We start from the raw sequence: 17,293 nt of genomic DNA, 5'->3' as shown, positions 1-17,293 counted from the left end.
AATGGCAATTTGCTAATTTTATACTTTTTAAAATTCAGGATATCTGATGGTTAGAATGATAATAATTCATTGGTACATATGGTCCTTTGAGATCAAGGTGGAGAGATCTTTGTTCTAACTCAATATTTCCAGGAGTACTTAATGCATAAGCTGGTGGCAAAAATGCAACCATCTCATGTACCAATGATCCACATCTTTGTTATGAAATATATTATCAATGTAATTAAAGACTGATATACAATTAACAGTATTTGGCCTTTACTAAATAAGTCCTTTTCTCCTCAGGAATCCATGTGTGAAAGAGCTCTCACAGATCCAGGTTTTTCCAACTGCTATGATATCTTAGATTTAGCACCTTTTATCAAGAGCTGTATGCTGGACTTATGCCTGTGCAAGGATTCAGGAAATCCATCATCCTGCATGTGTAATACTTTATCAGAATTTTCTAGACAATGTGCTCATGTTGGAGGTAAACCCAGCAACTGGAGAAGGAAAGAAATGTGTGGCAAGTAGTTTTAAAATTGCTCAACCTCAAGTTCCTTAAACAAAGTCACAAAAACCTTTATTTTCTCGTGGAAGTTATGACGACATTAAATGTTGGCACTGTACCTCTATTACAGAGAAGACATGCCAATTTAATATGACCTATGAGGAGTGTGGTATTCCATGTGCGGACACATGCTCAAATCCTGAAAGGAGCCAGATGTGTGAGGACCACTGCATTGATGGCTGCTTCTGTGCTCCAAGTAAGATATAATACTTCAGAAAATATAGTTCAGTTAAGTACCAACTGCGTGCGATGGTTTTTCCTTGTTTAATAAGGGAGAGAAGGATGGTTTATGTGTCAAAAGCACATTGACTAAAAGGTGACGTGAAAATTTACCTTAGCACAGCTATCACAATCTAAAGGAATATTACAAGTTAGTTATCAGAACCCAAAAGCTTAACTGTCTTTCGCCCTTACTGATGCTGACTGAGCTGTGCATTGTAAGTACTTTCTGTTCTTGTTTCAAATTTTCAGCATTTTTCAATGTTTTCTTTGTATTTTAAAGTTTACTCATATGACTGTGTCCATGATGGTAGATGTGTTGACAAGGCTTTATCCCTGATTTTATCTCCGAGGCAGAAGCCATATTATACTTATATTGTAACTAAAGCAAAGTGCTAATACTTCTGAAATCAATATTTTTTGATTTACCTTATCTGAAATAAAAGTAGGGTGATGATTAAGGTAGCTACCATGATTAAATTCCATGATCTGATACTTCAGAGCATTGTAATACAGAGAATTATGTAAATTCTTTATGCATAAAAAGTAACAGCAAGACATTCTAAATCGTAGGAAAAGGAGTGATGGATGCTTCTGCCACCCCAGTAGTGTACAAGGCCCATCTGAAATTTTGTTCAAGCAAAACGGAGCCTGTAAAAGACAAGCTGTGTCTGCCTGTGCTTCCCTATATTAAATGTTCTTAAGGCTGCTGGAGTAATCTTTGAATCAGCATCAAATGCTGATTATAACATTCTGAAAAAAATGTAGGGACAGATAGGGCAGACAGGTACTATATAAGCTTTGCTTGGTTGTACTATATTGATAAATGAAAAGTATTTGGGTGTTGCATTACTTTTTATGTTATTATAGAGAGGATGTAATAACAGTTTTATAGAGAGATGCATGAGCCCTCCTTACATTATTGAGCTGTGCATGTGGTATCAGTGTTATCAAGTGGAACGTAATATTAATGTGATGAGTTTGCTGCTGTGGGTCTGGAGAGGAGTATATTAATGATATTTGCATATTTTGTTAATGTTATGAGCAAAGGATTCTTACAGTAGTTTTGAAGACAGTGGGTAGTTCATTGTGTTATAGAGATGATGTTTGTTGGTGATTGTTAGAGAAACGTTGATTTGTGTTGTATTAAATGCAAACATAAAAATAGATTCATATCAGAGGCATTTCCAAGTGTTACAAAGTGAGATTGCAATACCAAAGACCATAATGAGATCACCTGATGACAACATCTCCAGTAGAAATAATTGAATCATATTGTTCATCAATTAAGGAAAATCTGCATGTTAAGAACCTCTGTATATCTAACTTCAAGACTTGATATTGTAGATACTGTTTTTGATGATATTTCCAACACTGGATGCATTCCAAAAGAACAGTGTCCCTGTACCTACAATGGAATATCTTATGCACCTGGAGACTTTTATTCCACCAAATGCAGTAAATGGTAATTAATTAGACTTTTACAAAAAAAGACAAATAAATCATTAAGTTGATCTTCATCTAAGAAAACTACTGATATTGAACATTTTTTACTCTGGCAGCAATTGTAATGGAGGACAGTGGTCCTGTACTGATCTATCTTGCCCTGGGATCTGCTCCGTTGAGGGGGGAGCTCATATTAATACATTTGATGAAAAGCAATACAAATTCCATGGGAATTGTCATTATGTTCTTGCTAAGGTAAGGATCTCTTTCATTTGAGCTTCAGTAAAGTGAAAATTAACAGCACTAACAAGTTTAACTTGCTAATAATGTTGCTGATTACATTTTATAAGAGAGTTGATATTAGTATATTTCTATTTTCATTACTTCCAAAGGTCTGTGCGTTACATAAGAATTAACTTAAAACATTCAAATCTCTATCAAGTGCATTTAGTTTGATGTGCTATGTAAGTGAATGATTTCTTTGCCATTGATAAAATTGTGGTTTGGTTTCTTTCTTCTAATCCATCACTCTAGGACTGTGAAAATACTTTCTTTTCTGTCCTTGGGGAGCTGCAGCAATGTGGTATTACTGAATCTGAAACATGCTTAAAGTCTGTATCACTGACTGAACATCGATCTCAAACAGTAAGTCATGTACAATTTGCTTTTTGATACTTTAAATATTTTGATATATATTTAAGGGAGCACCAAGGTCCAAAAATGATTTTATTAAGAATGTATTGGTCCTTTATTTACAGATCATTACAATTAACCCCAGTGGCCGTGTGTCTGTTAATGGAATCTTTACAGAATTGCCTTTAACCTTTGGTAAGTCATGGTCTAAAATCAATAATATTTTGCCTTAAACACAAAATATACCTAATTTCTTTGCCTGCAAGAAAATCCCAAACAACCAGATTCCTGTATGTAATAGGCTTTGTATATGTCATAGATTTCTGAAACTGATGCCATCTTAAAACCTCGATCAGTGAACCTGTATGATAACTGAGCAGCTCACAACTTCACTTGCTTGTTTACACCAGAAAGCAGGAAGACATTCTGGTGTTGTAGCCTCCACACTTGACCCTGTGGAAAGAGCAAATCCTTGCTGTGCAACATCCCATACAGTCAGTGCTCCAGGACTTTACTAACAAAGCAGGGCACTAATATCTGCCTGTCTACTAAGTGCAGGGCAAAGGTCAGGAACCCATGGAGGGCAGCTCTGGATTGACAGTGTTTGTCCAGATGCACGACGGACCTTAAAAAAAAATACCGACAGTAGGGACCCAATCAATTCCAGGATTCCTAGTGAGTGACAAATTGAAATGGTATATGATGAGATGGTGTGGAGATCGACTGTGATGCTCACATTAGGAGCTGAATCGCCAATTACTGCAATGGGCTTGGCAAGAGATGGTGAGAAAATTTACTCAACCTAGTGGTGAGAATCATTCCAGCAAACTTATCATAACTTGCACTCGGCCAAAAAATTGTATAATACAGCTGAAAGAAATTAACAAATATTTCAGTGGGATTGTTATTGAAAATTAGTTGCAATATAGAAAAAGGCATTCAAGTCCATAGCTCCCTGAAAGTGGCCATGCAAGTAGGTAGGGTGGTAAAGAAGACAAATGGCATGTTTTCTGTATTGGTCAGGGAAATGAGTACAAGAGTCAGGATGCCATGTTGCAGCTTTATAAGACTTTGGTTAGGCCGCACTTACAGTATTGCATTCAATTCTGGTTGCCACATTACAGGAAACATGTGGAGGCTTTGAAGAGTGTGCAGAAGAAGTTTACCAGGATGCTGCCTGGTTTAGAGGGTATGAGCTAAAGGAGAGGCTAGAAAAACTCGGGTTATTTTCTCTTGATTGGTGGAGGCTTGATAGAAGTCTATAAAATTATGAGATGTGTTGACAGGATTGACATTCAGAATCTTTTTCCCAGAGTTGAAATGGAGGCATGCATTTAAGATGAGAGGGGGAAAGTTCAAAGGAGACAGCAGGGGCAAGTTTTCTTTTACACAAAGAGTGATAGGAGTCTGAAATGCACTGCCAGGGATAGTGATTGAGGCAGGTTTGAAAAGGGCATTTAAGAGACTTTTAGATAAGCATTTCTTGCATAATGGAGGGATATGGACCAAGGGCAGGCAGAAGATATTAGTTTCATTTGGCATCATGTTCAGCGCAACATTGTGGGCCAAAGGGCCTGTTCCTGTGCTGAACTCTTCCGTGTTCCATGACACTTGTAGGAAGAGGGTGGTGGCTACGAACTACTTAGAAAATAAGCATAGATATGTAGGTGAAAGGTGCTAAGGGTAGAAAAAGAACAGATGATTAAAAGCAGCAGCACACGTTTATAAAACAATAAAAACTGAAACAAAACACTTGAGTCCATTTCAAAAAAGAATAGAATGCAAGTGCAAAAGGTTGTGTTACATATGATCTTGGTCGGACCATGCTTAGAATATTAGGAACAGCTTTGTTCTCTGTATAATACAAAAATGATGTAGAAGTCATGACAAAAATGGACAAAGACACAGATACGAAAAAGGTAAGAGGAGAACCTAGAGAAAGCCACGAGCAACTAATGAAGCAGGAGAGAGGAGGAGCCAGAGCCAGCCATTAGCGAGTGCCTAAACAAGGGAGAGAGCAAGCACTGGGACAGCAGTTTGAGAAATTGCATGAGAAAGTGGGATCAGCATCTTCATAAAAAGCAGGAGAGAGAACTGAATCAGCAACTTCTCAAGCAATATGACAGAACTCTGACAACAGCTTCAAAAAGAGATGAGCGGCCTGTGTGAGAAGGCAGCAGGAGATAAAAATCAACAGCACAGAGACACCCTAACCAGTTTCTAACTGTCAGAGCAGAAATTAATATCACAGGAAAACAATAGATTGGTGGATATTTCTTCCATATCTCATTTGATTGGTCAAATAATGTAAGTAGGGAGATATTATTACAGCTGAAAAATACAGTTAAGAACTTCATTTTGAAACATTAAACAACCTATTAACTAATTAAATAGAATAGAGATAGCTGGGCTGGGGAAGTATTGCAGCTGGTAGGTGTCAGTGCAATCCACAAATACCACATTTTCAGCAAGTGCTGGCTACTTGAGGAATTTCAGCTCAGAGTTGATGTCTGAGCTGCAGACACTGCAAAACAATAGGGAGTGAGAGAGGTGCTTGGGGAATTACAGAGGTATGAAGAAAGTGTTGTCCAAAGCTAGCTAGAAAAAGGACGAAGGGAGGAGTTAATGGATGAGCAGTGGTAGATATTTAAGCAGGTTTTTAATAACACTCATTAAATATTATTCTATTTACAAAGAAGGACTCGGGCAGGATGAACTATTGATGGCCTGTATTACCATGCCATTTAGCACACACAGGAAACTTGAAATGGCTGTCAGCAGGCCTCAATAGACCCAATGGAGATACCTTCATTCAGGGGTGCAAGAGCCACCTCTGATACTAATTCAGGGACTTACACAGTTAGTCAGTCACTCAGGGCTGTCAGAGTCAGGATGGCTTTCACATAATGGACGAAGAGGTGTCTTGACTCTTTGTGCCCTATAGTGGGCTGTTTTCCTCCTGGCATGAAAGAGAGAGACAGGTATTGCAGAGGATGAAAGTAGATGGCACAGCAGTATTTTTGGTGCAGGTGGAGAGGTGTCCAACATGAGCAAGGAATAAGAATGGGCCACTCATCCTTGAACCTGTTCCTCCATTTAATAAGATCATGGCTGATTTTAACCTCAATGCTACATTGCTGCATACTCCCGATAATCTTTCATCCACTTGGTAATCAAGGATCTACCAAGATGTGCTAAAAAATATTCAAAGATTCTGCATCCACCGCCTTTTGAGAAAGGGAATTCTAAAGACAGAGAAAAAAAATTTCCTCATTTCTGTTTAAAATGAGTGACCCTTATTTTTAAACTATGACCCCTGGTTCTAGATTCTTCTACCAGAGGTAGCATTCTTTCAACATCTACCCGGTCAAGTCCCCTCAGGATCTTGTTTGTTTCAAATAAGTTGCCTCTGACTCTTCAAAACACCAGAGCTTATAGGCTTCACCTTTCCTCATTAGGCAATCCACTCATTCTGGGTATTAGACTAGTAAACCTTCTCTAAATTGCTTCCGATGCATTTGACGTCCTTCCAAATTTACAAATGACGAACCAGTCCTGGACACAGTATTCACTGTGCCTCACTAATATCCTGTATAACTGAAGCATATTCTCCCTACTCTTGCACTAAATTCCCTGGCAATAAAATATAACTGTTTATTAGCATTCCTGATTACTTGCAGAATCTGCATTACAGTACTAACCTACTGTGCACTAGGACACTCAAATCTTTCTCCCAAGTGTGTGAATAGGCAGCGCAGATAGCATGCAATGTTCAGGACTGGCAACGATTGCTGGAATTACCAGTGATGTCCAAATTTCATGGAAAAATATTGCAAACTTTAATAGATTTAATAAAAGACACAGCAGACAAGATTTCCGCACTTCCTTGGGGTGGTGGGACAGGAAGTGGAAAGGGCATACTTTACCAACAAAAATGAAAAATCATTAAAGACAATGATTCATCCTCTATGTTACTTGAGATGAAATTTAAAGCAAATATGGAATCCAAGTAATGTACACAATGTTGTTTTGAACTATTTTCTTCTGATAGTGTATTTTAAATGGCTTGAAGAAATCTGATATATACATTTTTAAATGCTCAACTTCCTTGTTTTCACAGCTAACCTCACTATTTTCATGCCCTCGAGTTTCCATGTGATCATTCATACTTCTTTTGGACTGCAGCTCCAGGTACAGTTGGTGCCTATCATGCAACTTTATATAACGCTGGATTCTGTCTTCAAAAGTCAGATGTGTGGTAAGCTACAGCCTAATTGTATCTTTACCATCCAGCCATTGGAAGTAGTCGTAAATGCCACATTGTTTTTAGTGATTTCACATTGTATGACATATTTGTGTTTATTTAGGTCTTTGTGGAAACTTCAACAATGTACTCAATGACGAATTTAAAATAGTCAGTGGTCTTGTAGAAGGAACACCTGCTGCCTTCGCAAATACCTGGAAGACTAAAGCCAACTGCCCTGACAGAAAAGATATTCATGAAAATCCTTGCTCCCTCAGTGTCGTAAATGGTTAGTCTATAACTTAGTGCTTTTCAGTGATGAGCCGATAGGTTGGAATTCAAAGCTTAAGAAAACAGGCCTAATAGTAGTGTTTCAGATTCAGATTCTGTAATATTAACCATGTTATTATTTATTGCATGAATAATTTATTCACTAAAGTACAATTTCATCTCTGTAAAGTTTACAAGAAATGGATTATTATGGAGCAAGAACATGGCCTGGCTATCAAGCCCCACATATGCATGATGTATCAGAAATGTAAGAAAGACAAGATAAACTTCCACCAAAAATTGGTAGGAGCTTCACCATAATAGACTGTAGCAGAAATGATAGCATGAAAGCATCAACCATCTTGAAGACATAACATGGATTTACAATAATGTTGCTTATTTAACTCAGGCTTCCTGGGATATAATCAGAGATCTGCAGCACAGGAAAAGGCATTTCAGTTCATTACATCCACACTGGTCAAAAACAACCACCTAATTATTCCAATCCCATTTCCAGCACTTTGCTCATAGCCCTTGCATGCTTTGGCATTGCACGTGCACATCTGAATATTTAAATATTTTGAGGGTTTCTGCCTCTATCACAATTATAGCAGTGTGTTCCAGATTCCCACCACTCTCTGGGTGAAAAATGTTTTCATCTTATCTCCTCTAAATTGTCTGTTGTCACTTTAAATATATGCTGCCTGGCCATTGATTCTCCATCAAAGGGAAAAGATTTCTTCCTGTCTATCCTATCCATGCCCCTCATAATCTTATGCACCTTAATCATGTCCCCTGTCAATCTTCTCTGCTCTAAGGAAAGCAACTCCAGTACATTCAATCTCTCTTAATAACTGTAACCCTCCAGCCAACATAACATCCTGGTAAATCTGTTGTGCACCCTGTCCAGTGCTATCACATCCTCCTATAATGTAGATTCCAGAACTGCGCACAATACTCTAGCTATGGCCTAATCAATGTTATATACAGTTCCAACATAATCTCCTGGTTCTTAAACTCTGTGTCTTCAGTAATAAAGTATACCAGATGTCTTGTTAACCACTTTATCTATTTGACTTGATATGGACCTTGTGAAAGCGACCAACATAATCAAAGACCCCTCCCATCCTCTTCCATTGGGCAGAATATATAACAGTTTCCAAACACATACCAACAGATCTAAGAACAACTTCTTCCCTTCTACCATGAAACTTATGAATGGACCTTTCATAAATTAGAGTTGATCTTTTTCTGCATCTTCTCTGTAATTGTAACAATATATTCTGCATTCTGTTCAATTACCCTAATGTATTTATGTAAGGTATCATTTGTCTGGTTAGCATGCAAACAATACTTTTCACTGTATCTTGGTACATGTGATAATAGTAAATTAAATCAAAACAAATACATTAAGGAATGGTGGACATGCACACCAAAGTGCTTCCCAGGGTCTGCAGATCATCATGTATTCCCTTGCCTTGTTTTTCCTCGCCAAATGATTCAAATCACATTTACCCAGATTGAATTCTATTTGCCACTGCTCAACCCATCTGACCATCCTGTCCATATCCTCTTGTAGTCTATCTTCCTCACTACTTACCACTCCAACAATTTTTGTATCATCTGTAAACTTACTGATCAAATCTCCTACATTCAATCTGGATCATTTATATAAACCACAAACAGCAAGGGCCCCAATGTTGACCTTTTGGGACCCTATTGGGCATGGAAATCCAGTCAGAAAAACACCCCTCAACTATCGCTGTCTGCTTCCTGCCACTCAGCTAATTGAGGATCCAATTTACCAAATTTCCTTGGAAGCCCTTGCTGTGCAGGTCATTATCAAAAGCCTTGTGGAAGTCTAAGTAGACAACATCATGAGTCATCTGGTCATCACTTCAAAAATTCAATCAAGTTGATCAGATAAGACCACCCTTAACAAACAACACTGATTGTTCATGATTATAATCCCTGCCTTTCAAAAAGTTCGGTCCACCTCCCCCTCTCTCCCTATTTATTCCAGAACCCTCACCCCATCTCCCTCTCTGATGAAGGGTCTAGGCCCGAAACGTCAGCTTTTGTGCTCCCGAGATGCTGCTGGGCCTGCTGTGTTCATCCAGCCTCACATTTTATTATCTTGGATTCTCCAGCATCTGCAGTTCCCATTATCACTACCCTTACCGTTACCTTGTCTCCGACCCTTGGTACCTATGATTTTCAAACGGCAGATCTTGTTCTATTTCCTTAACTGCCTTCCTGTCCTTGACTTTATTCCAAATCATGTGCAAATGTTTATTGAATTACCTAACAAATTAGGAACTTGAACAGTGTATCCATTTCACCAACACCTTCCACCCCAACCTTAAGTTAACCTGGAGCATCTGTGATATCTCTCTCTCCTTCCTGGACCTCTCTGTTTCCATCTCTGGCAACCACCTGCAAACCAATATCCATTTCTAGCCCATCAACTCCTACAGCTACCCAGAATACACCTCCTCCCATCCATCTTCCGAAGCTCAGTCCGCCTCCCCCTCTCTCCCTATTTATTCCAGAACCCTCACCCCATCCCCCTCTCTGATGAAGGGTCTAGGCCGGAAACGTCAGCTTTTGTGCTCCCGAGATGCTGCTGGGCCTGCCGTGTTCATCCAGCCTCACATTTTATTATCTTGGATTCTCCAGCATCTGCAGTTCCCATTATCACTACCCTTACCATTACCTTGTCTCCGACCCTTGGTACCTATGATTTTCAAACGGCAGATCTTGTTCTATTTCCTTAACTGCCTTCCTGTCCTTGACTTTATTCCAAATCATGTGCAAATGTTTATTGAGTTACCTAACAAATTAGGAACTTGAACAGTGTATCCATTTCACTAACACCTTCCACCCCAACCTTAAGTTAACCTGGAGCATCTGTGATATCTCTCTCTCCTTCCTGGACCTCTCTATTTCCATCTCTGGCAACCACCTGCAAACCAATATCCATTTCAAGCCCATCAACTCCTACAGCTACCCAGAATACACCTCCTCCCATCCATCTTCCTGCAAAAATGCCACCCATCCCCTATTCCCAATTCCTTCACCTTCGCCTTCTGCTTCCAGGATGAGTCATTCCACTCCTGAATATCTCAGATGTCCTCGTTTTTCAAGGATCGCAACATTCCCCTCTAGTGGTTGAGAATGCCCTCAACTGTGTCTCCCGCATTTCCCACAACTCATCCCTCACACCCCTTCCCCGCAATAACAACCAAAACAGAATCCCCTCATGCTCACGTACCATCCCACCAACCTCCAGATCCAACGCATCATCCTCTGGCACTTCCGCCATTTGCAATGCAACCCGACCACCAAAGACATTATTCCCTCCCCACCCTTATCTTCTTTCTGGAGGGACCAATCTCTCTGTGACTCCCTTGTTTTCTCCACACTCCCCTCCAGTCCCACCACACCCGGCACGATTCCCTGCAACCACAGGAAGTGCTACACCTGCCTTAACACCTCCTCCCTCACCCCCATCTCAGGCCCCAAGAAGACCTTCCACCTGCACATCTGCTAATGTGGTATACTGTATCCGCTATTCCCGTCGTGGCCTCCTCTACATCAGGGAAACCAAGCGGAGGCTTGGGTACCACTTTGCGGAACACCTACCCTTGGTTTGCTGTAGACAGCTGCACCTCCCAGTCGCAAACCATTTCAACTCCCCCTCCCATTCCTTAGACAACATGTCCATCTTGGGCCTCCAGCAGTGCCACAACAATGTCACCTGAAGGTTGCAGGAACGGCACCTCATACTTCCTTGGGAATGTTCCAACTCAATGGTATCAATGTGGACTTCACAAGCTTCAAAATCTCCCCTCTCTCAATCGCATCCCAAAACCAGCCCAGCTCGGCCCTGCCTCCCTAACCTGTCCTTCATCCCACCTATCCCCTCCTCCCACCTCAAGTCCTACCCCATCTCCTACCTTCTAGCCTCATCCCACCCCCATGACCTGTCCATCCTCCGTGGACTGACCTATCCCCTCCCAAACTCCCCACCTACACTCACCTTTACTGGCTCCATCCCCACCTGTTTGACCTGTCTGTCTCCTCTCCACCTATCTTCTCCTCTATCCATCTTCTATCTGAGTCCCCCTCTCTCTCTATTTATTTCAGAACCCTCTTCCCCTCCCCCATTTCTGAAGAAGGGTCTAGGCCCAAAATGTCTGCTTTCCTGCTCCTCCTTTGCTGTTTGGCCTGCTGTGTTCATCCAGCTCTACACCTTGTTATCTCAGATTCTCCAGCATCGGCAGTTCCTACTATCTCTGAAACAATAATATATTTTGTTCTTTCTCTGAGGTGAGAAGATGATTTTCTTTAAAATTTACTTGATAAATCATTCTGGATATTAAACAAAATAAACTGAAAGAACTACGGATGCTGGAATTCTCAAGCAAAACAAGAAATTGCCGGAAAATCTCAGCAGATCTAGCAGCATCTGTGGACAGAAATCAGTGCTAACATTTTGAGTCCAATGACCCTTCTGCAGAACCTGATGATATTTTTCAGCAATGTTTTGTTTTCCCTCTGGATATTATAAATGTCTAAAAATATTCAAGCAGTAAATGAAATATTGAATTTCGAAAAAAACACTAAAATTTTCCTTTTTTTGATTTGAAACAAAAGAGACTGTGTACACACATTTTGTTATTTTCCAGAATCCTTTTAAATTTCAGGCCCCTTTAAATATTTTAGAATGTCATAATATAGTTTCTTTAGTATGTCCAGGCTTAGTGATTCTAAAATTTCTGTTACTCAACATATTTAATATTTTCACAGAATTAACAAAAGACTTGGTGGGTTGAGGATGATTTCTTTCCAAACGTGAATAGTGGTTTTAGTCCATCACTATGCTGTGGCATTGAAGTCTACAGATAGATTCAGTATTTCTTGAAGCTGCCTTGCTGTATCTGAAAAACAAAATCAAATTCCATCCAAGATAACAAAGTGTGGAGCTGGATGAACACAGCAGGCCAAGCAGCATCTCAGGAGCACAAAAGCTGACGTTTCGGGCCTAGACCCTTCATCAGAGAGGGGGATGGGGAGAGGGAACTGGAATAAATAGGGAGAGAAGGGGAGACGGATCGAAGATGGAGAGAAAACAAGATAGGTGGAGAGGAGAGTATAGGTGAGAAGGTAGGGAGGGGATAGGTCAGTAGGGAAGATGGACAGGTCAAGGAGGCGGGATGAGGTGGTAGGTAGGAAATGGAGGTGCAGCTTGAGGTGGGAGGAAGGGATGGGTGAGAGGAAGAACAGGTTAGGGAAGCAGAGACAGGCTGGGCTGGTTTTGGGATGCAGTGGGGGGAGGGGAAGAACTAGGCTGGTTTTGGGATGCAGTGGGGGAAGGGGAGATTTTGAAGCTTGTGAAATCCACATTGATACCATTGGGCTGCAGGGTTCCCAAGCAGAATTTGAGTTGCTGTTCCTGCAACCTTCGGGTGGCATCATTGTGGCACTGCAGGAGGTCCATGATGGACATGTCGTCTGAAGAATGGGAGGGGAGTTGAAATGGTTCGCAACTGGGAGGTGCAGTTGTTTGTTGTGAACCGAGCGGAGGTGTTCTGCAAAGTGGTCCCCAAGCCTCTGTTTGGTTTCCCCAATGTAGAGGAAGCCACACCAGGTGCAATGGATACAATTCCATCCATCCTGCTTTGGGAAGAATGGGTTACTTAATCCAAATTTCTCTTACAATTCAGAAACCCCAAATTTACAACATTCTTGAGAATTTACAATGCTCAATCTTTTGAAGGGGCCAGGACAAATGTCTTGGATGTAATTCCATCATCACCCCCTCCCTTCAGTCTCCAGGTGGGAGCTATGTGTTTTTGTTTAAGCAAAGGAAAAACTATATTCGTTGCTTTTACTTTGAGTTTCAAACTCTGAAAAATCAGCCCTCTTGGATTTCAGAACATGCCTTAAGATATTTCAAAGAAAATTATACATATAAGGTTTCAAAATTCCATTTTCCCTTATTTTCTCTAAAGAATCAATTCATACCCTTGAAGATTTAACGAGTAAGTTTTATTATCTTGAATTAAAGATTCACCCACATATTACAATAATAGTTGGAATTTCACTCTGACTAGAGAATGAAATGTAGTTTATAGACTGCAGGCACTTGAGATGTTCACATTTAAGTGGAAAATATTTATTACCCTATAAAATACAAGAATGCTCTTGCAATTTGCTATTTTTTTCTCCCACACAAGAAAGCCTTAAAACACGGGCAAAAGTGTCCTGTCTCGATACAGAAGCTTGCCTACTCCACTTAGCTGTGACTAATATCTGTTATCTGTAGAATTTCTCTTTTAAGTCCAAAGTCCTGATTTCCAGAGAATGATCAACTCTCGGTAAATTCCTGTTTAAGGTGTTGCATTATTGTGGCTTTATCTTTGCTATCAGTAGTCTTTGCACTTCTCATGCCTTTAAGCATGAAGGAAAGTTATGCGCTTGCCGCCCTGTATTTAAATTTTACCTAACAACTTCCAGCGTTGGCCGGTGGGGTAAAGCAACATAGCTTGCTCCCTCCACACTTAGGTGAACTCAAATTCTGCTTTCTCGATGTTCACCTTTTCGGATTTCACATTTCATTTTCACGGTTCCTACAGCTCAGATTTTTGAACATTTTGCTCCACTATTTCAAAACCACCTGTACTTTCGTTACCGGTCTGCCTGATTACTTTATCCTCAATTTCTAAACCACCCACACTTTTGTACCAGGATGGTTCGGACTCAACACACTGAGTGCAGCCAGCCAGGTTCGATTCCTAATTAGGGAACCTGGCCTTATTGTTCTGGACATTCAAGTTTCCTGTAGTATAGTAGGATCGCCTCGGCCCCTGAGCCTGGGTCTCCTCCACTCCAACTGCTCTTCTTTTCTCGTTTTCTTTTTGGATTTGCTTCTACTTACTTTCTCGGGAGAGCTCGGTCGTGGCTGCACAGAGATATAGAAGATAGGAGCAGGAGGAGGCCATTTGGCCCTTCGAGCCTGTTTTACCATTCTTCAAAATCACGGCTGACCATCCAACTAATAGCCTAATCCCACTTTCTCCCCATAACTTTGACCTCATTCACCCCAACCACTATATTTAGTCACCGCCTGAATACATTCAATGTTTTGGCACCAACTACTCCCTGTGGTAATGAATTCCATGGACAGCAGCATCAACAAGGAAGGTGGAAGGAGGTAAGAAGGTGGCTTCATTGGTGCTCGGAGGGTGGTGGTGGCTGGTGAGCCCGGGGCAGGACTTGGGTAGATAGCAATGTTGAAGAGGTGGCTGGGGGTGATCATGGGATGCAACATTGTCTGCTATATCAGCAGAGGCGATACTGGCAAGGTAGGCTCAGCAACGAAAGATTCTGCCTGAGGAGCGGTGACTTCAATGTTGGTTGAGTCTAGTGCTGGTGGTGGTGAAAGACTTACGGATTCTCTTTAAGAATTTTTTTATTATTATTCTTAAACTATTCAAAATGTTGCCAGATCATGGCAACAGTGGAAGTTTTCACAGTACTTTGTTGCATTCTTCACTGTAAAGTACATGTGACAAAATCATTTCTTCATTATTCCTAGACTGCCGTCTCAGTCTGTCTAGTCTAGTCTAAGTTCAATGTGATCTGCCCTGTTGGACTTCTGTTCTAAACTGACACAATCTGTTGTTAAATATTCTTGCAAGTGAAAAATATTTACCAGATCATCAATTTTGCCTTTATGGAGGGCCTGGTAGTAATCACATTCTGCTCCCAAGGCTGTTACAAGAATTTCCTGGGTCTGATTGTCGGTCTGCTATCCTCTGACTCTTAGCTACAGACAGTTACTGACAAATATCAACTGGATGTTCAAAAAAGCCTTTATTTTTCACTATTGGACTCCAGAGTATCTAAACATGATACTCTGGAGACACCAAAGGACTGCAGATACAGTTATACTCTTTGATTCGGTTACAAGAAATTAACATATACCAGTTGAAAAATGTACAGCTATCTACATCCAATCATTACTATTGAATAGGTTTACATCATGCATAGAATATGAGTACAATTAACCAATCACTGCATAGGCACAGCAACAAATTGCAATGTATAATTAGTTTGAAGGCAAGTCCACACTATCAGGTATAATTGCATTACAGACTACAATTTGTTTTTAACATAATCATTTATATCTGGCTAGAATATATCAATTAATCAATCATTCTCCTTTTCTGTTGTCCCTGGTGTTTTAATGATTCTTGTAAGACAGAGATTTAATGAATAAAAAACATCTTTGTGTTGCTGTGAGCACTATCATTATAATTCCTTCGCTCATCTCGCAGATAAATTTGCTTCTAGAATAGATGGTACGGTGAACCTACATATCTTCCTATGTTTTGTTTAACTAGCAGTTTTATGTCCTTATGAGTTCTCAGCTAGAAGCTTGCAACTGCGCACCATTAAATATCCCTCTGCAAGATAGTTTTATTTTAACCCTTTTATTCATATATCAGCCCAGCATAGATATTATTAGTAATTAAATATTTTAAGGAAAATGTAACATTAGTATGTAAGATGTCATCATAGACTGAAATCTGCCACCTGCCATTAGTCTGCTAGTTATTAGCATAAGCAAAGGACAAGTGACTTTGAATTTGACCAAGAAACGTCATGTATGATGTGAAGGCCATCAAACCTGTGGCAGACTATGTTGTAAACTGGTCTCTAGCTAAGTTCCAGGGCAAGTACTGCACAACATGAGTAACAGAAGATAATCAGACATTTCCTGATACATTAATCAGCAGTCTTGAAGTTTCCCAGAGTGGGTAACAACATTAATTTTCTCATAAACAATCAGCAATAGTATGCTTTCTTCTTTCAGAAGTAAGAATATCTCAAAATCCAAGGGATTGTTGATTGCACACATGTCAGTTTGGATCTTCAGTACATAACGATATAGTCATTATAAAAATGTCTTCTACTTCACTCAGTTTAATCTTTAACGATTTTCACAGGATCATTTAGGTGCCAATGGCAGCAAGGAAGCTTTTTCTTATTTTAAAACAATCTAAAATACTTCCCCCCACTCACTATAATTAGATTGAAAAAGAAAATATCAAAAGTTGTCTCTTTGGAATGTACAGTCTGTCTCTTGACATCAGTATGGCAGCCACACACTTGAAAAGTACAAACTAGGGAAAACGCACATGTGACACAAAGAATCATCAATGAGTATTCCATAAGCTTGGTGTATATATTGCAAAAGAGAGTGGTGGTATTCAAATATCTAGGCCCAGATTGATAAGCCAGTTGGCAGTCTTTAGTGACCTGATATACCTTGACATGTCACAACATGGTTCATCGTTGGTGATGGAATTTTATGCAAGGCCAATGTGCACATAGTGAGGTAGCAGCTAATAGCTAGAATCCAGTTCATGTACAACAGCACCAAAGTGAGAATTGACATAAGTAGGTTGATATATATTATTTATCTAAATGTCATAGCTAGTCAGGTATAGGAATGCACCACCGCTGTTTTTGTGGTTTCCCGACAGCTACAGTTGGACAGAAGTGAAATCATGCTGAATTTCTACCCCATCTTGGTTAAGATACATTTTGAGGAAATGTTGTTTTTGCAGCAAAATAATCCACTGGAAATAGTTCTCTTTTAATTTTTTTCTTTATTTTTCTAGAAAAGTATGCTAAGCATTGGTGTGGCCTGCTATTAGCTGACAACTCTACATTCACTCAGTGCCATTCACATGTCAACCCAAATCAATACTTTGAGGTACAAAAATTACTGATGCTATTATATCTGATAATTATTCCACATATTGCTTGTAACGTCAAGCCTGTTATTTGTTTCGTGAAATTTTCAACATGGCTGCTGTCATGAGTAATGACAGCAGAAATATATGACTCATACATGA

The 17,293-nt window shown here is 40.0% G+C and overlaps 1 protein-coding gene across 1 annotated transcript in view; it reads left to right on the top strand.

The window, feature by feature from the left end:
* Window positions 1–17,293, top strand: part of LOC125459468 (mucin-2) — a 76,277-nt gene that overhangs the window by 15,421 nt on the left and 43,563 nt on the right. Inside the window, exons 7-15 of the mRNA XM_059652218.1 lie at window positions 286–505; window positions 621–746; window positions 2,117–2,234; window positions 2,332–2,470; window positions 2,750–2,860; window positions 2,974–3,043; window positions 6,969–7,106; window positions 7,216–7,380; window positions 17,057–17,151. Coding sequence (XP_059508201.1) covers window positions 286–505; window positions 621–746; window positions 2,117–2,234; window positions 2,332–2,470; window positions 2,750–2,860; window positions 2,974–3,043; window positions 6,969–7,106; window positions 7,216–7,380; window positions 17,057–17,151 — 1,182 coding nt within the window. The remainder of the gene's footprint in view (window positions 1–285; window positions 506–620; window positions 747–2,116; window positions 2,235–2,331; window positions 2,471–2,749; window positions 2,861–2,973; window positions 3,044–6,968; window positions 7,107–7,215; window positions 7,381–17,056; window positions 17,152–17,293) is intronic.

Source organism: Stegostoma tigrinum, chromosome 17, assembly GCF_030684315.1.
Source record: "Stegostoma tigrinum isolate sSteTig4 chromosome 17, sSteTig4.hap1, whole genome shotgun sequence".
In the NCBI taxonomy this organism is placed as follows: Eukaryota; Metazoa; Chordata; class Chondrichthyes; order Orectolobiformes; family Stegostomatidae; genus Stegostoma; species Stegostoma tigrinum.
Note: the sequence above shows the minus strand (reverse complement) of the source record. Positions and strands in the feature narration are given on the sequence as shown.